Source organism: Nomascus leucogenys, chromosome 15, assembly GCF_006542625.1.
Source record: "Nomascus leucogenys isolate Asia chromosome 15, Asia_NLE_v1, whole genome shotgun sequence".
Classification (NCBI taxonomy): domain Eukaryota; kingdom Metazoa; phylum Chordata; class Mammalia; order Primates; family Hylobatidae; genus Nomascus; species Nomascus leucogenys.
The window spans coordinates 87879254-87905460 of record NC_044395.1 but is presented as its reverse complement, the minus strand read 5'-3'; the positions used below and the strand labels follow the sequence as shown (position 1 = coordinate 87905460).

At 40.1% G+C, this 26207-nt stretch overlaps 1 protein-coding gene and 1 pseudogene across 2 annotated transcripts; one reads left to right on the top strand and one right to left on the bottom strand.

Moving 5' to 3' along the window:
* The first annotated feature begins 1840 nt into the window (after positions 1-1840).
* On the top strand, positions 1841-14125 carry LIN7C (lin-7 homolog C, crumbs cell polarity complex component). 2 transcript variants are annotated; one of them, XM_003254343.3, is made up of 5 exons: positions 1841-1901; positions 6670-6788; positions 7025-7096; positions 9003-9212; positions 9764-14125. In XM_003254343.3, the coding sequence occupies exons 1-5, from the start codon at positions 1865-1867 to the stop codon at positions 9917-9919; spliced, it is 594 nt and encodes a 197-aa protein (XP_003254391.1). In that variant the 5' UTR covers positions 1841-1864; the 3' UTR covers positions 9920-14125. The 2 variants fall into 2 exon arrangements, with proteins under 2 accessions (XP_003254391.1, XP_030685212.1); XM_030829352.1 differs by having other exon boundaries at positions 1845-1901; positions 12584-14125.
* Positions 14126-22461: 8336 nt separating this feature from the next.
* Positions 22462-22875, bottom strand: LOC115838601 (annotated as a pseudogene).
* Positions 22876-26207: the final 3332 nt, after the last annotated feature.

The following is a 26207-nucleotide window of genomic DNA, read 5'->3' as shown; positions in this document are numbered from 1 at the left end:
CAATATACATGTAGACTACGTACATGCATATGACTCCAATAGTCACCAAAGGAGAGGAGCAAGAGAACGGAAAGAAAAAATATTTGAAGAAATAAGGGCAATGTTTGCATTTGTCTTGCTCTACCTGGTATTCCTATCAAGGCACCTGGTAGATATTAGGTGTTCAATAAATATTTCTTGAACACATCTGCAGCAGAAAAAAATGACAACGAGTAAGAGATAAGCACCTGAGTGTTATGGCAGCGTATTTAGGCCATCAGAGGACAAAAAAGGGGAATAATATGGAGAAAAGGCTTGGTAGAAGTGGCATGTCTTCAGCAGGGACCCATGAAATGGGTTCAACTGAGTATGTACAAAGTTTGGAGACTAGGAGGGGATGAAGAAGGGCATTCCACATAAGAACAACACAAATGAAGATTTGGAGCCTGGCACAGTGGCCCACGCCTGTAATCCCAGCACTTTGGGAGGCCAAAGCAGGAGGACTGCTTGAGCTCAGGAGTTTGAGACCAGACCAACATAGCACAAGACCCCCATCTCTACTAAAAATTTAAAAATTTGCCAGGCACGGTGGTGCTTCCCTGTAGTCCTCGCTACTGGCAAGGCTGAGACAGGAGGCTCTCTTGAGCTGTGATCGCGCCACTGCACTCCAGTCTGGACAACAGAGAGAAACTCTCTCTAAAACAAACAAGAAGACTTGGAATCAGGAATAAACATGGTTGAAACTATACCACCTGGACTGAAGTGGTGGTTTCACTTAGAGGTAATGAGAAATGAAGTTAGTTGGATGAGCTAGGGTCAGAGTATGCAAGGCTTTAGAAATAGGAAACAGGAGAGAAACCACTGAAAGTTTCTGAACAGAACTTGTGATGATGAAATCAGAATTCAAGGGGAGAAAAAGGAGCATAGTGATGGCATCCATGATGGATTTGGAGAAGAAAATACTAAAGGTGAATGGAAAGGGTGGACCAGGGACAAACAGGTTATTAAAATAGTCCCATCATGAAGTGTTGAAATGTTGGATGTAAACACACCTGCCACAGTATTAGTACAGACTAAGGGCTTGGATAAATGTTAGTCAAATCCAAATACTAAAATTCTTCTTGGTTCGCGAAAATTTCAGAAGTTGCTCAAAAATCTGTAATGCATTAAGAATATTATTTGCTTCACGATATTTCATTTACTTAAGATTTTATAAGAATCAGCTGCTTATAAAATTGTTACTTTGTGGTGCACCAAAGCACCTTGTTCTCTCCCTCACCCAGATATGTTTCATGCTCTTTGTACTTTCCACCTCTTAACAGATTTGGAGGGAAGATTCAAGCCGTGGATTTTTAAATTTAAAGCAATGTTGTCACAAATTGAGAACTGACAACATGTCATTACACATTTAATTGCCACCGAATCCCAGAGTTTAAAAATTGTAAGGACCTAAGAGACAGGACCTCTCGTTGTACAGATGCGGAAACTGTGGCTGAGAGAGGGTAAGTGAACAGTCCCAGGTCACAGAGCTGCTAATGGGCAAGGTGGGACTAGAATCCAGGCTTGACTCCTCTACGCGGAGCCAAGGGTTCGAAGCGAAAGGGATAAGGGAAGCCTGAGGCAGGGAACGAGAGTCAGGAAAGCTGCTCTTTCCAACCCTAGGAGGCCGGGGAACCTCGTCACCGCGGAAGGAGCGGAGCCAGGCCGACCTAAAAAGCCGTAAGTCCAGGTACCCTTACCCTGATGGCCTCGGCGACACCCTCGGCCACCCTCCTGATCTCGCGATACTAGCCGGTACTCACTTTTCCGGCTTCCCCTAGGCCTCGCCCCTCCACCTCAGCCCTTCTGTCGTCATTTCCTGTGGGTCTGTAGGTTAAGGGAGAAGATGGCGGCGCTAGGGGAACCCGTGCGTCTGGAGAGAGGTGAGTGCAGCCGAGGCTCGGCGGAGGTGGGCGGAAGGGTTGGGGGAGTGCTGTGTCGCTGGAGGGGAGGAGGAGTGACCCAGGCTCTGAGATCCGGAGCCAGGCTGTCCCTTGTGCCGGCGCCAGAGGCCGCCGTTGTCTCTGTGCCCGGCTCTAGAAAGGGCGCTTACGGTATTTTGACTGTTACCGTAAGCCCTCTTCTGTTCACACGGACTGTTCCGAGGCACAGCACAACTAAACACAACCTGCCCGCTTCGCAGACACACGCCGCACACGCCCTCCCTTGGTGGGCACAGCAGAGGCAGCATTCGGAGACCCGTACACCCGAAAAGCAAATGTCACACACCCGGTTCGCACAGACTGCACTCATTGCCTGTACAACACGAGAACGGAAACACGGTACAATTCAACAGAACCTCCCTTCCCCTTTGTTTGCACACAGACTCCTTCATTACTTTCTCCACAACCTCGCTTGTATTTGGGTTGGGGTATTTTTTAGCTTTTGTGCCCTTCCTAGAAATAGAGAGGTTGCTTTAAAAACAATCCTACTGACTTGGTCTTGGGAAGGAGGTTACGTAAGTAAGCAGAATAGTGGTAGATGCTAAAACACTTGCAGGTGCAGTGTTTTTCATTTCTTACAAACCCTACAATTGCAAACTGGTTGGCTGATTGCTTCCTAGAGCAGACTGTCAAGGAAAATAAAACCACCTCTGCTGAGTAATTAGAGAAGTCTATGAAAATAACTGGCTATGCGCCTACCATGATTTCCAGCATTCCAGCGTTTCCAGTCCTTTTACAGATTTCCAGCATTCCACTGTGTCCCTAAATCCTTTATTTCAAACAATTTCAAGCATACTTTTCATACACTAGCATTAGAAATCATTGATAGGAGTTGAGAAGTACAAATAAACATTTTGAGTACTGGTGGTAAAAAAAGAAAAAGTATAGGAGGGAGACTGAAATTATATTGCACATATTAACATTTGCAATTAGTCTAAATATTACTATTGTTCCCTAAGAATACACATTTTTAGAATTACTGTACTTAGAAAAACCTCTTTCCTGATGCCTTCCCGCAAACAAATGTGCACTTAATGTTGCTGATTTGCTCTTTACCGTGTTCACCATTTGGAAGCCTCACTGTAAATGAGATTCTTTCCGTTAAGCCTATTAAAGCATCATTTTAGAGGACTAGCTACTCTGGGAAGACTTGCCGAGTTAGGACTAAGTCCGTGACATCTTCCTCTTGAGCACAGTGGCACTGTGTTTTATAGATGGGAGCAAATCTGTTTGGTGTTAACAGGAGTATTTTCTTTGAAAGCTTTTCTAACGTATTGGTGGTCTTTTGTGTTTTTGTTGTTGCTGTTTGGAGACGTAGTCTTGCTCTGTCGCCCAGGCTGGAGTGCAGTGGCGCGATCTCGGCTAACTGCAACCTCTGCCTCCAGGGTTCAAGCAATTCTCCTGCCTCAGCCTCCCGAGTAGCTGGGACTACAGGCGAACGCCGCCAAACCTGACTGTTTTTTGTATTTTAGCAGAGACGGGGCTTCACCGTGTTGCCCAGGCTGGTCTCGAACTCTTGAGCTCAGGAAGTCCGCCCGCCTAGGCCTTCCAGAGTGCTAGGATTACAGGCGTGAGCCACTGCACCCGGCCAGTCTTTGTATTTTTAAATGCAACACAAAATGTGGAACTTCTGTGGCATTTAGTTTTGATAGTCATGGCTTTGTTTTTTTGCTGTTACAGACTTCTTTTCTGTTCTTCAGTAGAAGGCTCCGCCCCTTAGTAGGATGAATTACAGTCAGTCCTCCATATCCATGGGTTCCACGTTTCAACCAACTGCAGATTGAAAATACTCAGAAAAAAATCGTGTCTGTATAGAACATGTACAGATATTTTTTTTCTGGTCCTTATTCCCTAAACAATGTGATATAACAACTATTTACATAGCATCAGATATTGTAAGTAATCTAGAGATTATTTAAAGTATAGAGGGGAGATATGCATAGGTTTTATGCCAATACGACATCATTTTATATCAGAGACTTGAGCATCTGCAGATCTTGGTATCTGTGGTATCTGAAGAAGGTCCTAATGAATCCCCCACTGTTACCAAGACAGCTGTACTAGTCCTTGCCATTTAGCAGAGTAAGAAAGTCAGATTACATCACCTCTGATTCTTGTTTAGAATTCTAACAGACTCTATTAACAAACACTCCCAACAATCCTAAAGTAGAAAATCCTACAGTACAATTACAATACAGTACCTGATCACATATGATGATTTAGGGTACCTTCTAAATCATCAAACTATGATTTAATGAAACACAAATTTGAGCACATAGTAGGTACATTTTAGATTTAGTCAAAAGCATTTTACTTTTTTCCATTTTTTTCTTCATTGGAAATTTTTATAGCTTATATATTATAACTTTATAAATCAAAATAATTGAACCAACAGTCGCCATTTATCAGTCATTCTGGTGATGGGAAATCAGAATGGTGAAGGTCTATTTGCTTCCGTTGCATTTGATTAACTTTTTAAGTTTAAGCTTTCTTTACCTCAAATTTAAAAATCTGCTTTCTGGCCAGGTGCAGTGGCTCACGCCTGTAATCCCAGCACTTTGGGAGGCCGAGGCAAGCAGATCACTTGAGGTCAGGAGTTCGAGACTAGCCTGGCCAACATGGTGAAACCCTGTCTCTACTAAAAATACAAAAATTAGCTGGGCATGGTGGCAGGTACCTGTAGTCCCAGCTACTCTGGAGACTGAGGCACGAGAATCACTTGAACCCTGCAGGCAGAGGTTGCAGTGAGTCAAGATCATACCACTGCACCCCAGCCTCAGCAACAGAGGGAGACTCCATCTCAAATAAATAAATAAATTATCTCTCAGCCAGGCGTGATGGCTCAAGCCTGTAATCTCAGCACTTTGGGAAGCCGAGGTGGGTGGATCATGAAGTCAGGAGTTTGAGGCCAGCCTGACCAACAGGGTGAAACCCTGTCTCTACTAAAAATACAAAAATTAGCCGAGCATGGTGGTGGACCCCTGTAATCCCAGCTACTCAGGAGACTGAGGCAGGAGACTCACTTGAACCTGGGAGGCAGAGGTTGCAGTGAGTGGAGATTGCGCCACTGCGCTCCAGCCTGGACAACAGAGTGAGACTCCATCTCAAATAAATAAATAAATATCTTTCTTTACTACATTTATTCATAGTTTTCTATCTGCAAACACGAAGAAGGCCATACTAACTCTATAAAGAAAAATTTCCAGTCCTTGAGTGTAACGAAGTCAGGAACTTCTTCTACTTAAGTCAAAAGGAAGCAAAGCAATAATAGAATACTGGGCACTGTAGTACCAGGGGTATAAAAACAGTATACCAAAACAGTTTCTGGAAAAATAAAAGAGATAGTTAACAGTGTTATAGCTGACCTCCTGAATCTTCTAAAATGTCTCAATTCATAAAACACTTATCCTCACACTTGTCAGTGAGAATTCCCTAACGTGCTTCATACATTTGTATAAATGTATACAACCTCTTAGGGTTTTTTTTGGTTGGTTTGTTTTGTTTTGTTTTGTTTTTTCTTTTGTAGATGGAGTTTCACTCTTGTCACCCAAGCTAGAGTGCAGTGGCACAATCTCAGCTCACTGCAACCTCCACCTCCCGGGATCAAGTGCTTCTCCTGCCTCGGCCTCCCAAGTAGCTGGGATTACAGGCACCCACCACCATGCCTGGCTAATTTTTGTATTTTTTTTTAGTAGAGATGGGGTTTCACCATGTTGGCCAGGCAAGTCTTGAACTCTTGACCTCAGGTGATCCACCCGCCTCGGCCTCCCAAAGTGCTGGGATTACAGGCATAAGCCACTATTCCCAGCCAATATTTCTTATGATTAATTGGTACCAATGTAACATAACACTTTTGCTTGCTAAGCCCTTTTTTATGTATTGTGTGGTTCAGTCGTTAACTGAACTCCTAACTCTTCCTCATAACCCTTATATGGAAGGTACTGTTATTTCCGCTGTACAGTGAAAGAAACAGACATAAGGAGGTCATGTAACTTGCCCAAGGTCACACAGGCGATATTGAGACCAGATCGACAAAGCTAATTGTTTTTATTTTTCTTTTTCGTAAACATGAGTGTTTGAATTAAGTGTTAATTAAGTTGAAAAAAAATCAGTTTATTTCATTTGTACTGCTTGTTTTTTGCATTTTTATGGTTGTTTTAAATGTCCCTGCCACTAACTGCATCTGCTCTTGAGTAATTATCTACCTATGTATCATGTTTCTTTCGAGGAATGACCAGTGATTTTACTAGCTTATAGTGCCTTGTACTGTTCAGTGCTTTGGTTACTGATAATAATTAGGTAAATTTTTATTGACTAGTTTCTGACAATATTGCCAGCTTTTCTGAAGCAGTACAATGTTCATGTATCAGTCACATTTGAGTCACAGTCCTTTCCGATGGCATTTGGTATTTTGTGTTCAATTTGCCTGTGTTTCTCCAAGGTCTTATTTTATGCTTCTGTAATCTCACTAGTTTTTCCTATCTACTGTAAAATTTAGTGTTCTTACATTTTACATTCTCACCCTCCATGTGTGTACACACACACAGTCTCCTCCCCACCAAACACATGTGCAAATTCAATGCTTTTTTCCCCTCTATTGTCTGTATATTATTAGCCCTTGAGGAATGAATCCTAACTGCCACACTGTTACATAGGCATTGAGAAAACCCTTGGAGAAAATTATCTGTGTGTGTGTGTTTAACTCTAGATATTTGTAGAGCAATTGAATTATTGGAAAAACTACAAAGGAGTGGAGAAGTACCACCACAGAAACTTCAGGCTTTGCAAAGAGTCCTTCAAAGTGAGTTCTGCAATGCTGTGAGAGAAGTGAGTAAACATCATTAAAATTTACTAAAAATTTGAGTTAATTAGGTCAGATAATACTCTAAATTTGGGTTCAGACTTTCTTAAGAAAAACTTCAGAAAACATTAAAACCAGTCCTCTCATTTTTGGAATTTCTGATAAAAAAAATTTTATAAAGATGCATAACTTTGCCTGAAATTTTAACTTCACAGAGAACTCAAGCATGGTATATTCTGAGATATAGCTTTGGCTTTTACAGGTATATGAGCATGTCTATGAGACTGTGGACATCAGTAGCAGTCCTGAAGTGAGAGCGAACGCTACTGCAAAGGTAAATTTTTTTGTTTTCCAAAAGTGAGAATTATTCATAAATTAGAAGTTTAAAATACGCAGTTATTAAATTCATAATAAACTTATTTTGAAGACTAACGTGTATCTTTCAAGCTACACCAAATTTCTCAAGTACCAAGAAATAAGACATTTGTTTTTATTGGCTTTACATAAATGCTACATGATAAATAGCTTTATATAAGCTATTTTATCATGCAGTTTAGATAATGCAATAGAAATGTACTTGCGTACAATATGTATCATGCAATATATAGTTGTGTTGTATATGTTATATATGATACTATATAATATTCATTTTACAAAATCTAATCAGAATTTTAAGATATGGATTACTATCCTCATCTTATTGATGAGGAAGCATGAGGTTATTTGCCGCAAACCACACACATAGCATATGATAGAGCTGGGGTACTTCCCCGAGTTGATTTTTGCTTTCTTCTTTACATTATCTGCATTTCTGTGCCATTGTTTTCCTCAAATAATTTAGGTATTGACCTCACTATTCATGATAGGGGGTTTGAACAGGGTAATATCGGCAGTCGGTGACTTACAGCAGATAGTTTTTTATGGATAGTTACTGGCTCACAAAAGGAAATGGTGGATTCTTTGTTGAATACAAATACTTAAACACATGCATATAGTTTGTCAGTGTAGAAAAGACCAGAGAAACATGGTTTTAATTGCTGAGTAGTGTGACTTTGATAGCCTACTGAATTTCTGAGACTTAGTGCCATTATCTGAAAAATGAGGCCTTTTTCAGAGCTTAGAAGATAACGGGTATTCAGTAAATCTTGGTTTCTTTGAAGATAATGGGTGTTCAGTAAATCTTGATTTCTTTCCTACTCCCCATTTTTGTGATCCATCACAAAAAAATGGTACTAGATAATTACCCTTAAAAGCAAAGTGAAACAAAATCTCAACTTTATAATTAGTTTGGATTAGTCTAAATTTGAGCTTTAAAGAAGATATGGCTCTGTTTCATCTTCTGTGGGGATTTTTAGTTGTGACTAGTTAACTAAAGCAACAAAACATTCAGATTGGCTATATGTACCTCTCTTTTTCTCAATATTGAGTTATTTCTTGTCATCTTAGATATTTAATATATAGTACAAATAGTATAGAAGCCAAAATGATTACATATAAGGACAACTCCATGTTGATTATATAGGTAGGTTGTGTCCTGCACAAAGGCTCCTGAAGGAGTTGGGCGATCCAGATCTAAAGCCCAGGGCTGCTGGCACGCTGGGGGAGGGGTTTTCCTCCTTCCCATGTACAATATCCATCTGCCCAGTAAGTCTGCTTGCCAAGCCCTGTGATACAGGACTGCACAAAAGACTGGGCACTGGATGGGCTAGGAATGACCTAAAAAATCATAACAAAAAATCATAACATTTCCTGCATAACTCGGAATTATTCATTTGTCATCTCTAAAATACCTTCTGTTTATCTTACCTTCTCAGAATCAACAGTGAATTTGTAAGCATTCAGACATCAAAAATACGTGCTCAAAAGTAGTTTTTAAAAAGAGACAAAAGAGGCCAGGTGCGATGGCTCACACCTGTAATCCCAGCACTTTGGGAGGCCGAGGCGGGCGGATCACAAGGTCAGGAGATCGAGACCATCCTGGCTAACGTGGTGAAACCCCGTCTCTACTAAAAAATACAAAAAATTAGCCAGGCATGGTAGCAGGCGCCTGTAGTCTCAGCTACTCAGCTGAGGCAGGAGAATGGCATGAAGCCAGGAGGTGAAGCTTGCAGTGAGCCAAGATCGTGCCACTGCACTCCAGCCTGGGCGACAGAGCAAGACTCCGTCTTGGGGGGGGAAAAAAGACAAAAGAACTGAAGTAAATAAAAGTCATATTTTTAATACGTAAAACTTTCTTTCAGGCTACTGTTGCTGCATTTGCTGCCAGTGAGGGACATTCTCATCCTCGAGTTGTTGAGCTACCAAAAACAGAAGAGGGCCTTGGATTCAATATTATGGGAGGCAAAGAACAAAACTCTCCAATCTATATATCTCGAATAATTCCAGGTGGAATTGCTGATAGACATGGGGGCCTCAAACGTGGAGATCAACTCCTCTCTGTTAATGGAGTGGTAAGGATGAATTTTATTTCTATTTGTAGTGATCTGTTGTGACCACCTGGGGGCGTATTTGAGTTATAGGAGAAACCTAAGAAGCTTGTGGTTTAGAAATGCCTTGAGGGAATCTTAGGCAGTACTATTAATACAGTGATCCTTTTTTTTAAGCACTATAAGTGTATTTTGCAGTGTAAATTAGCAGTGCTTAGTGTAATTTTTATGACATAAGCTCTTTATTAAAGGCAATACATTAGATTAGAAGTCTACCCTCATTTTACTCTTATAAAATGGCAATTGCTTGATCTACTGAAATAATAAGGTATATAGATTGATACGCTAATTTGGAACTTAAAAGCCAGTTTTTAGACTATAAACAGAATATGATGTAAGAGAGGATTTCATATAGATTAAAATGGTAAATCAGGATTATTTCTTAGTTTTGTAATGTTGGAATAATATAACATTAAAACTTTCATTATATGTATTTTAAACATTTTTGCATTTTGAGTTACTTTCAAAACTTAGATATTAGTGTATGGTTGTTTGTTTGTTTTTTTTTCCCCTAGAGTGTTGAAGGAGAACATCATGAAAAAGCTGTAGAACTGCTGAAAGCCGCACAAGGAAAGGTTAAATTAGTGGTGCGATACACACCCAAAGTCTTAGAAGAAATGGAGTCGCGCTTTGAAAAAATGAGATCAGCAAAACGCAGGCAACAGACCTAATACATTTCAAAACTTGATATTGCATTTTGCGTTTTAGCTAGAGAAGTTTTCCTTGTGACTTACTAATGGCTGCAATGCCAATGATTGTAAGAAAACAAACAAATTTATCATGAAATTCTCCTTGCCATTTTATAAATGCCTATTTTAACATCATTTATGGTTCCAGAGATGCATACACTTTTTTCTGACAAGAAAAAGTAAAAGGTGATGAGGGCAATTCTGTCCTACTGTTTTTACAGGCCTTTTTCAAATGCAGATTTTGTCATAAAGTTGTTATAGATTTTTTAAAATGCTTTTTTAATATTAAAATGTACTTTTACATTCTTAATCTTTTTTTAGAAAGGAAAAGTTTTCTTCATTTGGCTGCTGATTTAAAAGTAAAGTTCTCCAATTCTTTTTTTGCTTACTCTATTTTTTTTAACCTGTGAAATTTCTTTACAGTTTTCCAAGAAATTAAACATAACAGTCTCATCTATGGCAGTTCATTACACTGTCAATATTAACATCATTGCTGCATTTTGTACTTTGAACACACACATAATATATATAACCAGTGGTAAATCATGACTCAGTACACTGCAAGTTTTTACTTTTACTTAAACATAACATGTAAGGGATATTCATTTATACTGATTTATGAAAGTAAGTTTTTAAACACTGAAACAATCATTGCTAAAATACATATTCTTAATATTTGAGCATTGAGGCAAGAGGATGTAATCGATAGCATTACTTATTACATCCCTATTTATATTCAACAGTACATCAAATTATAAATGCAAAACAGGTTCAGATTTCATCTTTTGTGATCTCTTTTAAATACTATTCATTTTTATTTAAATGCACAGTATTTCCCCTATATTTTGGTCCTTCCATTCCTAGAGACAAACCAGTGATTTGGTGGTAGGAAGTAGCTGAAACAAAGAAGGAAAAGTAATACCTTTAACCTCACTAGCTTCAAGAGTAGACATTCTTACTAGCTAAATTTAAATAACTGATTTTAAATAGGAAGAAAAGAGGATATATTTAAGATACATAGAAATTATGATGTGAAGTATTCATGAGAATCTGTAGATTCCATCAAAATAAGTAGGAACTCATACTAAAATTGTTGGATTTAGAGAGGCAACTTTTGTTTATGATTCAAATATGGGAATTTGAGAAATATTTCATTTGTCCACTGGATGTCACTGTTTTACTAAAAGGCAGCTATTAGTGTGGGACTGTGACTGAGGTCTTAAAGACTGAAAGAGTTAAGGTTCATTTTCTGTCACAGCTTACAGGAACATTTGTACTTTAAGAAAAATTTAAGTGACAAATGTTAGAAGATGATGGATTGAAAAATATAAGTAATTTGGCATATTGACCCTGTAGAAAAAGTGGGCATTTTGTAACATTCCTTCAGGAAGAATAGAATTGTATGCTTTTTTCTGCATGTTTGTGATCACTGTGAGTCTCAGATGATTATTCCAGTTTTCAATGATTTTTCAAAATAAAAGTCAATCAGCATTGTTATTTATCATTTAGGTATTGAACACTGGATTGCATGGTTGAATGTGTCTTTAATCCACTAAAAAATGTGCTTGTTATTGATAGGATCATGTTGTTAAATTGTAAATTTTCAAATTGATGTTTTAAAAATGTTGAGACCAAAGTAGTATAGAAGTATGGACTTAATTTAATTGTAAAATTATTAGAGGTATTTGTTGTAGAGCTTTATATATTAAAGAGAGGTATTGGTGCATATAAAAACAGTAATATTGTTATGCTTGTATTCTTGCATCTCAGGGTAAGTAAACCCTGAAGAAATCTTATTTTAGTATAGCTACAGCTGCAGTAGCTTTTAAGTATGTATCAACATTTCATTATAAATTATAGCTTCCTGGTTCTGTGTCTCAGCTGTTTCAGAACTTTCAGCCAAGTTAAATCTTTTTTGGTGTTGAAACTTTTAGTAAGCTGAGTAAGCTATTTTTTTTTTCCCTACGGTAATCCACAATCTGTTCTTTGTGTGGGTTGACACCTATTTATAATTCTTAAAATAAGGGTAGCTCAAAGGAGCCAAATACAGTAGTTTAGCTTGCTACTGTTGAGCATGAATAGCAGTAGTTTGTTTTCATTAATGCAGTTTTCATAATGTATCCCAGAATTTTAAATCTTGACCATAGAAAAATACAGTCATTCATTGGCAAAGATGTACAGTGGTGGTTTAGTGCAGTGAGGAAATGACGGGAATTTTTATCTAGAAATGGATGATTCATGAATAAAACTAGGTACATAGTAAGTGTATGATAGAAGTTTGATTTGTAAATTACAAATATAAATTATCACCCCCATTTCCATTTATTTTCTTGATATATCAAAATGTGTTGACTTAGTGATCCTCAGTCTTAGCTACGTATTAGCCTGGCAGAGCTTTAAAAAATTGATACCTGGGTCCTATTCCATAACAACTAAATCAAAATCACTCTTTTTTTTTTTTTTTTGGTAAAGCTTTCCAGGTGGTTCTAAAGGACACCTAGGGTCAAGAACCCATTATAAAATGATCTGATTACACTGGACACTCTTAGGAAGTATCAAAATAGAACAGTTCAATTTGCAGCTACTTAATGATTAATTACATTTCTTAGTTTTTTTTGTTTGTTTGTTTGTTCTTTGTTTTAAAAGAGACAGGATCTTGCTTTGTCTCCCAGGCTGGAACACAGTGGTGTGATCATAGCTCACTGCAGCCTGAAACTCCTTGGCTTCCACCTCAGCCTCCGAAAGCATTAAGATTATAGGCGTGAGCCACTGCACCTGGCCAGGTAATTTCTTTTAGGAATAAAAGGTACTTGGCATTCCTTATTTGGGAAGTAATCACAGTCTTATCTTTTTTTTTTTCTTTTTAAATAAAGTCTACCAGTAATTTAAATGCGAGCTTTTTATGTCTGTCATCATTCTGCCCCCTTTGCCTTTAAAACTTACAAAAATACGTGTTTGTTATTTGAGAAAGCATGTTTAAAAATTGCAGATGAGAAATATTGTTGTTAATAATTATGTGCTGTCAATGTGGGCACTTCATTTGTTAGTATAATACTAGATAATAGCAGCCTAGTTCTTTAGGATTTGACGATTCAAATATTTTTTTCTGTTTTTTTGTTTTTGTTTTTTGTTTTTTTGAGACCGAGTCTTGCTCTGTTGCCCAGGCTGGTGTGCAGTGGTGTGATCTCGGCTCACTTCAACCTCTGCCACCTCAAGGCAGTTCAAGCGATTCTCCTGCCTCAGCCTCCCGAGTAGCTAGGACTACAGGCGTGTGCCACCTCGCCCGGCTAATTTTTTTGTATTTTTAGTAGAGACGGGGTTTCACCGTGTTAGCCATGATGATCTCGATTTCCTGACCTCTGATTCACCCGCCTCGGCCTCCCAAAGTGCTGGAATTACTGGCGTGAGCCACCATGCCCAGCTTCAAATATGTTTTTAAAAAATATCATTGTCCTCCTCCTCTTAAGATTTTTTTAAGTTCTTTTGCTCAAGTACTTAAGTAGTCTGGCTCAAGTACTTTGTTTACAATTAAAATGGATATTCTAGCATTTAATAGAAAAAATGGTTATGGCTTATCCAAAAAGAACGTCAGCATGACCTGGTGTAGACTTAAAAAACTACATATTTGTGAATATTTTATAATGTGGAATGATCATTGAAATATCAAGGATTCTAGTAATTGTATTTCCTGAATAAATGTATGTTTATGAATTTTCTAACTTACATTTTGTTGTCCTCTGCCAACAATCTGGTTTTATAATTGTTGTCTAAAGTTTGCTAGTCGTGTTTCTTCAAAGGTTATTCCAGTTATGGTTAAATAGTGAGAAAAATCACTTATTAATTTTCAAGAACTTTGAGACTAATTTGTATTGACTCGGTTTTTAAAAATACTGGCAAATGCTATGCTTCTACTTTTAAAATTTGTGGTAATACCCAGAATGGATGTAAAATAACACTTTTTCAATAGATTACTTCATTTATCAATTTAATTCTGATTTTAAGGCTTATTTAAAATAAATTTGTATGAGTTATGTCCTCGTTCTTTGGATTTGAAAAAAAGTTGATATAACTACACAATAGATAACGTTTGTGAAAGCTATGTATAAAAAAACATAATTCCTGGTGGCTGCTGAAATGAAACTTTGATTTTCTATATTTCGCTTTGTCTCATAAAATTTAAAGAAAACATTTTCTTGTGTTATTTCAAGAGCGGCAGTATGACGTGATTGAGAGCACACATTCTGAAGCCAAACAACTCTGGTTTCAATCCCAGTTCCACCATTACCGTGTGTCACCTTAGACAAGTTGCTTGATTTCTTTGTGCCTTAGTTCCCTCACCTGTCATTTGTTACTAAGAATGCCTGTAAGTGTCATGGCATTTTCTGTAAGGCCCTTAAAAAGGTGCCTGGCATAGTAAATACTGTTTGTGTTTGCTTTTGTTCATGTAAAATAGCTTCAGAACCTTATGAGCTAAAGGAAATAATTCTGGTGAAAAAATTAAAATTAGCAAGTTTTTATTTTTGGTATTTAGAAAACAACCTTTATGCTTAAAAACTTTAGAAGAATACGATTCATAAGAAATTATCAAATTTATATTTTGATCAAAGAAACTCGGAATTTTTAAATTGGAGCTTTGAGGATTGAAGCCATATTCAAATGAAAATCACTGGAAAATAAGTCCAAGTAAGGGTTTGTTAAATTAACCTTTAAGGCGACAGTCTAGGCCTAGAGACAGGAGACTGCTGGACTAGGTGTTAGACAGTACAAGGCATCACCACCATTAACTTTAAAAAAGCGTGGAAATGTGCCACACAGCCGAGGAACAACAAAAAGCATTTAGTGTTAGGACTCAGTTTTTTCAAAACTTTAGTAGACCAGAGTATCCAGTCGCTAAATTTTTCTGTTCGGGTTTTGTTGTATTCGCTATTTTGATTATTCTGATTTTAATATAATGAATTGCTGACCCATATTTTGTACGTTTATTTATTAGTGGCAGATAATCTCCCTGATGGAATCTTGAAGATTTACTTTATATACAGGGCAAAAGGTAAATTCATACAGAACCCATTTGTCAATTTTATTTTTTGGATTTTAAATTTTAAAGGGACAAATACTTCATTTTAACAAAGTATATGTAAGACCTCTCCTAATTCTCATGAACTATACCCATTGGTTAGAATGAGAAATCATCCACACTTTCTTACCTAGAGACAACTTTAAAAACACCAAATCTTTTTTGAGACAGGGTGTATTTGGCCACCACAGTATGTATATTTAAAATCACCAAACATCAAGATTTGGTGTTTTGGGGCCAGGTGCAGTGGCTCACACCTGTAATCCCAGCACTCTGGGAGGCCGAGGCAGGTGGATCGCTTGAGCCCAGGAGTTTGAGACCAGCCTGGCAACATGGCAAAACCCCGTCTCTACTAAAAATACAAAAATTGAGGCCCAGCATAGTAGCAGACGCCTGTAAATCCCAGCACTTTGGGAGGCCGAGGAGGGTGGGTCGCTTGAGAGCAGGAGTTCAAGACCAGCCTGGCCAACATGGCGAAACCTCGTCTCTACTAAAAATTCAAAAATTAGCAGTGCATGGTGGTATGTTCCTGTAATCCCAGCTACTTGGGAGGCTGAGGCAGGAGAATTGCTTGAACCTGGGAGCCAGAGGCTACAGTGAGCTAAGATTTCACCACTGCACTCCAGCCTAGGTGACAGAGTGAGACTGTCTCAATCAGTCAACAAATAAAAGTACAAAAATTAGCTGGGTGTGGTGGCACGTCCCTGTAGTCCTAGCTACTGGGGAAGCGGAGGCTTTCATGAGAATTGCTTGAGCCTGGGAGGCAGAGATTGCACTGAACCGAGATAGCATCACTACACTCCAGCCTGCGCAACAGTGAGACCCCATCTCAAAAAAAAAAAAGATTTGGTGTTTTTAAAGTTGTCTCTAGCTAAGAAAGTGTGGATGATTTCTCATTCTAACCAGTAGGGATAGAAATTTTAGCCACTGCAGCAGGTAAGTTTCCTGTATATGGCAGTTACTGAAAGTAATTCCTTTCATCAGAGGGTATTAAAAACCCAAAACTAATTTTGCGTTTGTTTTTTATTTGGCAAAGAAATGCAGTCAAACCATGAAGTAGGAAGTTATTACTGGTATCTCTTACTTGACATAATTTTGAGCCCAGACTTTAAATGCTATCTAACCTTTGTGTTTTACAGTGTTATGGGTTGAACTGTGTTCCCCTAAGGTAGGTTGGAGTCCTAACCCCCAGTACCTCAGAATATGACCTCATTTGGTGATAAGATCTTTACAGAGGTAATCCAATTAAAATGAGGTCATTAGGGTGGGCCCTAATTCAGTATGGCTAGTGTCCACATTTTTTGAAAAGTTGGGAGCGATTTGAACACAGACGCACACCCAGGGAGAACACCATGGGTAGATGAAGGCAAAGATTGGGGTGATGCTTCTACAAATCAAGAAATATTGAAGGTTGCCAACAAACTACCAGAAGCAAGAAGAAAGGCATAGACCAAATTCTCCCTCTCACTCAGAAGGAACCAAGTCTCCTGACACTTTGATCTTGGACTTAACAGCCTCCAGAACTGTGAAACAATAACTTTCACTTCAGCCACCCAGTTTGTGGTACTTTGTTATGCCAGCCCTAGAAAATTAATATGTGAGAGAATCCACCTTTCAGTGGCATCACTACCAAAACTGGGTACAGAAGCAAAATTAAATGTGGGTCTCCAATGTGTGATAAAAACATTCCAGTAGAAGTGGCTTTGGCTGAGGAAGGATGAGATTCCTGGCCCTTGGGGATGAGGAGAATGCTGGTTTCTTTGTTTTCTGTGGTTGAAATGCTTCCTTGGACACTTGTGCAGCTGTGTAACTGAGCTTGTGCCTCCACATTGGCCCCCTGGACTCATGAGCACCTAAGCACCTAGCTGTTTCTTCACTTTAGGTTGTCAGTTACTGCATGGCTGTGTCTTAACTCCAGGACTTGTCAGGAGTTGGTATTGTTAGGGCATTGTCTCCTTCAGCACTGAGAGTAGTTTCTGCAGCAGTCCTTGTTCCAGCTGGGTGAGATGAGGATATGCCTTTGACATGGGACATTTCAGCCTGTAAAGGTTTGTACAGGTTCCTTATGATCCATGGGCCTAGTACCAAGCATTAATTAAGCCAGAACCGATTGTGTTGCTCCCTTTTTAAAACTCTGTATTGTACTTAGGATAAAATCCAAATACCTTGCCATGACCTCAAAGGTTCTGCATAATCCATGCCCTACTTCCTCTCAGGCCTCATCTCAGTCCACTTCCCTACTTGTTCTGCTCCACAGCCTATTCCCTTGCTGGAAGGCTTCCCTCTGGTTCTTCCACTAACTGGCTGCCCCTCATTCAGGTGTCAGCCAAGGTTGCCTTGCCTGTTAAGTTCATCTAAAGGCTGATTCCTCATCCTTTAACATGGCAACACCTTGTTTTTGTTTTTTGGGGTGTTTTTGTCTTTTTCGAGAGACAGTTTCGCTCTTGTTTCCCAGGCTGGAGTGCAATGGCATGATCCCAGCCCACTGCAACCTCTGCCTCCCGGGTTCAAGAGGTTTTCCTGCCTCAGCCTCTCAAGTAGCTGGGATTACAGACATGCCACAATGCCCAGCTAATTTTGTATTTTTAGTAGAGATGGGGTTTCACAATGTTGGCCAGGCTGGTCTGGAACTCCTGACCTCAGGTGATCCACCCACCTCGGCCTGCCAAAGTGCTGAGATTACAGGCATCAGCCACCATGCCCAGCCAACACCTTGTTTATATTAACATGCTTAATTGTGTCTTTTCCATTAAAATTTAAGTTACATGACAGCAAGGACACAACTGTACCCCCATTACTTAACACAGTGCCTAAAACATGGTATGATGACTTGTTATACCTTGTTGAATTGACTGGCTTTCCATAATTCCACAGGTAGATCAATAACTTCTATTGGAACTGTATGAAAACAATGATGTGTGTATCAGGTAGACAGTATTTATCAACTGATCTTGATGTTAGATGTCCTAGAAAGGATCAAAATACTAAAGGGACAATACTCTTGTCAATCTTTTATTACCTCACTCCATTAACATGCCAAGTAGCATTTGTGGAGGACAACAATGAAGGTTACTTTCATCTTTTATGTAAAACTGTTCCAACTAATGCTAATAGTAGATAAAATTTGTACAGTAACATCTAATTTTTAAAAATAGAACAAAGATTTTCTTTGGGTATTGCAACAACCAAAATTAAATGAAGAATTGTGTACTGCTAACCAAGACCTAATTTTTAAAATGTCTGTTGTGTAATTTTAAATAAAAAATAACAAGGCTGGACACAGTGGCTCACACCTGTAATCCCACCACTTCGAGAGGCCAAGGCAGGCAGACCGTTTGAGCCCAGAAGTTCAGGACCAGCGTGGGCAACATGGCGAAACCCTGTCTCTACAAAAAATACAAAAGTTAGCCAGGCATGGTGGTGCACACCTGTAGTCCCAGCTACTGGGGAGGCTGAGGCAGAGAATCAGTTGAGCCTCGGAGTTCGAGGCTGCAGTGAGCCCTGATCGTGCTGGTACTATAGGTGCAGGCCACCACACCCGGCTAATTATCATTATATATATATATGCATATGTATACATACATATATATAGAGAGAGACATTTAATGAGAAATTATAATTGTCCAGCAGGCTATGCGGGCTAGAGAGCAATAAAAAAAAAAGACTCACGGACATTCAGTCACTTGTCAAGGTGCCAGCTAAATGCCACAGTCCCTTCTCCTCACACCGGGGTATGTCTGGAGTGGACTCAGGGACATGGGCTCAACATGTCTAAGCAGCTTATTGTGGCTTTTGTCAAAACCTCCATACAGCACCAACTGCACTTCCCATCATGCGTGTCATCACTAAGCACTCACATTACCGTTTGTTTTTTTTTTTTTTTTGAGACGAGTTTTGAGCTCATATTCTGGCCCTGTGTCGCCCAGGCTGGGGTGCAGTGGCGCGATCTCAGCTCAGTACAACCTCCGCCTCCCAGGTTCAAGTGATTCTCCCTGTCTCAGCCTCCCAAGTAGTTGGGATTACAGGCACCACCACGCCCGACTAATTTTTGTATTTTTAGTAGACACGGTTTCGTCATGTTGGCCAGGCTAGACTTGAACTCCCGACCTCAGGTGATCCACCTGCCTTGGCCTCCCAAAGTGCTGGGATTACAGGCGTGAGCCACTGCACCCAACCAGCACTCATATTACCTTGAAAGCACCTGCTGTGTGCTGATGAGCCCTTTCTACCAGTTATCCTTAACATATCCATTGGCTGCCCAGCCCAGTTAGAATAGAAACCCAAGCCCCTCTCCATGATCCACCAAGCCCTGCATAATCCAGCTTCTGCTTCCCTCCCCAGCCTTCACCCATACACTTTTTCCCTCTCTGTCTCCAAGTGCCTCCAACAGGACAGGCCTTCACACTTGCGGTTCTCTCTACCTGGAACCTCCTTTGCCCTCTGTTGCTATGTATTTATTTGTCAATTTTGGCTACTCCCTCCTCAAGATAATAAACTTGTTGAGGGCGGGCAGGACCCTCTTTAGTTTCCTGTTATATATTTAGAGCTGAGAACAGCACCTACCACATAGTAAACAATATTTGTTCACCGAAGAAACAATTTGAAAGAAGACTGTGGTGTTATTTTTGATAGGACAGGAAAGGACATCTGAGATGACATTTAAAGAGACCTGAATGGTATGAACTGAAGAAGCCACTCTTGGACTATCTGGGAAATCAGGGTTTTTGACAGGGACCAATAAAGAGTATCTCCCTTCCCCACTTGGGTTCTAGGTACAGTAGGAAATAAATGAGTGGCAGATGAGGGCCAGAATATGAGCTTTATTATTTATTAATTTATAGTGACCACAAATGTTTGTCGGATGTCCACCATTTGCCAGCCACGGTTAGGGGCTGGGAATTCAGTGGAGAACAAAACAAAGCTCTTGCTGTCACAGAGCTGACACTCTGCTCAAGGCTGGGCAGGGGCATGTACCTGAGGTCTGAGAAGAAAATGGGCATTCTGAAAACTGGCCAGAGAAGCTTCTCAGAGAAGCCTGTGGCTGGGGGGCTCAGTCTGGCCAATTTTCAGGCATGGAATGGGCATGGTCGGGACTGAACTCTGATGGTGCCCATCCCGCGGGGGCAGAGCTTGCCCCTTCTCTCGGCGTGGCTAGGATAAGGGCCTGTTGCCTGCCGGATTACCAGTCAGATGCCACACCACTCCCATGGAGTGAATTTTACCAAGGGTGGAAGCGGGTAGGAGTGATCACTCATGTAATAAAACCTAGAAAGGACGGTATCCCTGCATCCAGGCAAACACATGAACCTATCAATAATTATAAAATAGAATGGCTGCAAACAAAATTAAACATTTGTTGCAAATATTGGCAGTATTGGAATTTATAATATGATATTTTCCTTTTAAAGCTAAGGAGGGAAGGACTTCATCACACACATACACACACACATACACATTTTCCCCCCACTGCCTTCTGTAAATACATGTAACTCCTCACAAATTTATTATGCTATATGCATAACGCTTTTCTCCTGCCTTTTCACATTTGACCACAAGGTGGCGCCAAAGTGCTACTGTTTCTATTTTAGCATTTTCTAGCAGTTCTTACCAACCGAAGCTCAGACCTAAGATTTAGAATGTACTCCATCTTTTCTTTTTAATTCAAAATTAAAATTGAAATGTATTTTATAAAATTCAAAGCTTTGTAAATATGGAGAAACAACTCCTCCCAAATAAACCCTAAATAAAACAAACTTATGTAAAATACCAAACTACATGAGTAGTCATCTAACATTTAGTAAAAAGGTTTGGGAAGGTGGTGGGGTGGTGTATTTAATACTGCTTTTTTGGTCCTTCTACTAAATATCAACAACTTTAGATGGTTGGAAATTATCTTTGGCTTTGCTTCTCTTACGTGTCTTCACCCTTCACAGGATGTTTGAGAAAAGTAATTTCATAGGAGATGTGGCAACTTCTTTTAAATAAACTGGAGACCATCTGAATCATTGCGATTAACTTGTTGTGTGTGACAATAAACTTGTCAAAAATGTTCTTTTCCATGAAAATTTAAAAAAATTCAACCGAGTAGAGAGTAGAAAGAGCAGTTGACCTAGATACTAGCTCCAGTTCTGTCTGTAACTAGGTACGTTGTGGCCTTGGGTAATTTGGTTATCCTCTGTGGGTCTGATTTCACACTATTAAATGAGGGGATTTAGCACATATCCCCAAAGTTTCTTCTATTTCTGAGGATCTTTTTTTTTTTTTTGAAACAGTATCTTTTCTTGTCACCCAGGCTGGAGTGCAATGGTGTGATCATGGCTCACTGCAACCTCAACCTCCTGGGCTCACGTGACCTCTCACCTCAGCCTCCTGAGTAGCTGGGACTATAGGTGCAGGCCACCACACCAGGCTAATTATCATTTTATATATATATATATATATGCATATGTATACATATATAGAGAGAGACATTTAATGGGAAATTATAATTGTTTCATATTGTTTCCTGAAAATGCTGATACAGTATAGGTCAAAGAAAACACCAGAAGTATAATAGAAGAGGCAGTATACGTATATTATTTAGTATATCCTATACCTTTAGAAACTTTTTTTGGAGACAAGAGTCTCCCTGTCACCCAGGCTGCAGTGCGGTGGCATGATCTCAGCTCACTGTAACCTGTGCCTCCTGGGTTCAAGTGATTCTGGTGCCTGAGCTTCCCAAATAGCTGAGATTACAGGCATGCACCACCACACCCAGCTATTTTTTGTATTTTTAGTAGTGGCAGGGTTTCGCTATCTTGGCCAGGCTGGTCTCAAACTCCTGGCCTCAAGTAATCCACCTGCCTCGGCTGCCCAAAGTGCTGGGATTACAGGCCTGAGTCACTGCGCCCAGCCTAAAAACATTTTTTAAAAAATATTAACTGTAATTTTAAAATTAAACTGCCAGGTGCAGTGGCTCACACCTGTAATCCCTGCACTTTGGGAGGCCGAGGCGGGTAGATCACGAGGTCAGGAGTTCAAGAGCAGCCTGGCCAACATGGTGAAACCCTGTCGCTAGTAAAAATACAAAAATTAGCCGGGCATGGTGGCGGGCATCTGTAATCCCAGCTACTCGGGGGGCTGAGGCAGAGAATTGCCTGAACCCGGGAGGCAAAGGTTGCAGTGAGCCGAGATCACCCCACTGCACTCCAGCCTGGGCAACAGAGTAAGACTCCGTCTCAAAAAACAAACTAACTAACAAACAAACACTAAAGTTTGCAGTTTGCTCCAATGTATCTCAAAATCAAACTGGTAGGAACAGACTTATAAAAAGCTAATAGATATATCTAACTTGGAAGACTTGTATACTTATGCCATATTTTATCATTTGACTACTAAAAAAAGAAACTGAATTAAAATAATCCATCTCTGCATGCTTCTCCAAAATGATAGTATTAACACAATGCAAACATCAGAATGTCCAATAAAGTTAACAAGCCAAGGCAATTTTGTTACATACATTAACCCATTTATTATAGGCCAATGATGTCTCGAAGAGTAGAAGAGCATCTACTGGTCTTTGAATTCCTTCAGCCTTCTGATGGCGACTTTACTGTGACAGCGGAAGTGGTATTGTAGGTCCAGGCACTGCCAGCCACGGTCTTCATGCAGGAACCACAGTACCAGATCCCCATAGCTCATCTCTTCATCTTGGTTTTGCCACAGAAAGAGCAAATGTACTTGGTGTGCTGGGTGATTTCAATTTTTCTTCACCATTTTCTGGAGGGAGGCCCCATAGCAGCTCCCATATTTACTGACGATTCTGACTTTCTTGGTGCATTTGGCCATGTCGCCGCAAACTAAGTCTGAGCCCAGAGAGCTATGTGTTTGTTTGTTTGTTTAAGTAGAGATGAGGTCTCGCTGTTAGCCAGGCTGGTCTTGTACTCCTGAGCTCAAGCAATCCTCCTGCCTCGGCTTCTCAAAGTGCTGGGATTACAGGAGTAAGCCACCACACCCAGCCTTATTTCTAATTTTTAAAGCATCAAGAAGAAACAGTTTGTCACAACATAATATAACTTTCTAACAGCCAGAAGTGCCCAAAGAGGGACTACTCCACATGGAGGTATGACTACGCCAACTCTAAGGTATCCAAGAATAGCAGGGATGCTGTTCAGCCTTCTTAAGCCTTAGGAAGGTAATCAAACTGGTATCAATGTCTTTTCTAACCCTGTGTTTCTACATTCTGAAAGTTGAATTGTAAACTGCTTGTAGGAGGGCTCCATGTCATACCTTATATCCTGGGGCTGCAGTGAAAGGCACCTGTCAGCTCTCTCACTGTGGGGACACTAATTGATTAACAGTCCTAAGGTAAAATCCTTCACCCTGTTTGTGCCAAGGCCACACTTCCTATGGGCTGGTCCCAGCCAATGACTGAGCATGGCTGAGATACTAAGGCAGTCCTGTTCCTGGGAGATGTGAGACTCTGGCAAATAATTTCTGTGGCTTTGCTGAAATTTTATAGAACTGCACTGAAATCTAAGACTCTTTTCCCTCCTTCACCTCCTCACCTGGGGCCAGACCCACATCTCAATCTGACGGTTTTTCAGACGCCCTTAGCTCCCTCCCCATTTTCCCTTCACAATCACTTCCCCTAATAAATCTCTTGCATGAGTAATTCCATATTGATGTCTGCTTCTCAGAGGACCCACACTTGCCTTATCCTGTAGCAAAAAGTCATATATCTTGGTTGGTGGTGGAGGCCTATGTCAGAATCAGGAACTTTTTAAATACTGGAAATTCAGGGACCCACAGAGACCTTCTGTAATAGAATCAATGGAGATGGAATCTTGGAACTGCTGTATTACAAATCTTCCCAGGGTGATTTACATGCAGACAGCCCTGCATCAGTCAAAACTCTTCAGTACCTAGCAGAGTACATTCTGAAAAGTAGGTGTGTGGTAAATAGTCCTTGAAAAACAAAATCCAGCTGGGTGCGGTGGCTCATGCCTGTAATTCCGGCACTTTGGGAGGCCGAGGTGGGGTGGATCACCTGAGGTCAGGAGTTCGAGACCAGCCTGGCCAACATGGTGAAACCCCATCTCTACCAAAAATACAAAATTAGTCAGTCATGGTAGTGCAGGCCTGTAATCCCAGCTACTTGGTAGACTGAGACAGGAGAATTGCTTGAACCCAGGAGGTGGAGGTTGCAGTGAGCCGAGATTGTGTCACTGCACTCCAGCCTGGGCAACAGAGACTCCATCTCAAAAAAAAAAAAAATTCAAAAAATGTTGAAAAGCTTGACAAGTTTGTGTTATTTTAGAATAAAAGGGGCAAATTAGCAGAATTACTATAATGTTTTTCCCTATTGTCTCAACATCCTTCATTTTCTCTTTCATATCAAACATTTTCTAAACTTTCTCTTACGTTCCACAGATCACGAAGTATGTTTTAACATTAGCCTGAGGCAGAGGGAGAATGAGAGAGAGAGAGAGAGAGAGGAGAGAAAGAGAGAGATTAGCAGATATTACCAGATTTTGCCAACCAGTCCTAGAAAATACCATCTTCAGCATCCTGACATCCAGCACCACTAACCCAGCCTTGAAGCTTTCTTTGCTTTGCCCCTTTCCAAAATAATCTTGGAAATTACAAATGGTTGGCAGTTTGCCTGTGTTTTTAAAAGCACTGCTTCAGGGTGTTTTATTTTGAAAATTAAAAGACATTTTCAAAAACTTTCGGATTGTTAACCTTTTCATTCTGACTGCCGCTTTTCTTATTTGAAGATAGCCATGGTAGCTGTCACTAGACAAAAATAACTTAACAGCTTGGGAATTATCAAAGAGGTATTTAAGAGTGTCTTTATTTATTTATTTATTTTTTGAGACAGTATTTGGTGTCTAGTTAGGAAAAAGACAATTTACAGAATATGGAGTCTTCCTTCCACATCCTACCCAACATTTCTCCTTGGGTCTACATTTAATTTCCTCTTTCCAGATTTCTTTCAAAATATTTCATGTAGACAAAGAAGAGCTTTTCAGAACATTTCAGCACCACTACCACCACCACCACAGCCCCCTACTCCACCCTAAGTGCTGGTTTTCTGATTACGCATCATCATGGCATGCACAGATTTTGCATGTAGTTTTTTGAAATAATTGTGTCATGCTAAGATCTTTCTAAAATGTTCAAAGTTTTATTTGGGATTCTGAGGAAGTGAAAACTACCCAATTCCATGGCTGAACTTCGTGTTGGTATTTTGGTCTTAACAAATTATCAGCTTGACCAGGTGGTAATCTTCCTGCTTTTCTATTCTGATTTTTCTACCTTTACTTTTCTGTCTCTTATAACATCTGGTTTCTTTAACAATCGTTTAATTTTTGCATACTTGTATTTCTCACCAGTAGTTTATGCACTCAGACTTCGGAGCGAACCCACACGTGGTTCCGTAATTCAGAAGTTGCTCCCTTGAGTCTCATTTTTCCTCTTGTGTTAGAATTGAAAGGGAAAGATCAGGAAAAGAAAATCAGATTTAGAAAAGATTGGGCATGGCCAGGCATGGTGGCTCACGCCTGTAATCCCAGCACTTTGGCAGGCCTAGGCGGGCAGATCACTTGAGGTCGGGAGTTTGAGACAAGCCTAACCAACAGGAAGAAACCCTGTCTCTACTAAAAATACAAAATTAGCCAGGCACGGTGGCACACGCCTGTAATTCTAGCTACTCGGGAGGCTGAAGCAGGAAAATCACTTGAACCCAGGAGGTGGGGGTTGTGGTGAGCCAAGATTGTGCCATGGCACTGAAGCCTGGGCAACAAGAATGAAACTCTCTCGAAAAAAAACAAGAAAAAAGAAAATGAAAAGATTAGGCATTTCCATATTTCTGATATTTATCCAAATGTTTTCAAATTTTGGGTCAATATGGGTCTTCAGAAGTATTGAAAGGCTATCTAACCCCGTAATATCCAACCAGCTCAAAAGAGTAAGATACTTTTTGGTGATGTTTTGAAAAAGGGCTGTCTTTAAGAATGGCCTTCAGCCAGTCCTGCCAGAAGCCTCACTACCAGCCCTCACATCCCAAAGGTCCCATCAGTTCTACACAAGTGGCATATGCTGCTCCCAGCCATCCTTCACCCTTGCTCGAGCTCTAGGTACAGTAAAGAGGGCCCAGAGCGCAAATTTGGTCACATGTGTAGCTTAAAAGGATGTTTAAAATTTGTCGACAAT

Bases quoted from the DNA above. Each gene is read 5' to 3' on its own strand.
- LIN7C (XM_003254343.3), top strand. From the start codon at position 1,865: ATGGCGGCGCTAGGGGAACCCGTGCGTCTGGAGAGAG. The intron at 7,097-9,002 runs GTAAATTTTTTT...ACTTTCTTTCAG, and splicing joins GAGCGAACGCTACTGCAAAG to GCTACTGTTGCTGCATTTGC. The intron at 9,213-9,763 runs GTAAGGATGAAT...TTTTTCCCCTAG, and splicing joins TCCTCTCTGTTAATGGAGTG to AGTGTTGAAGGAGAACATCA.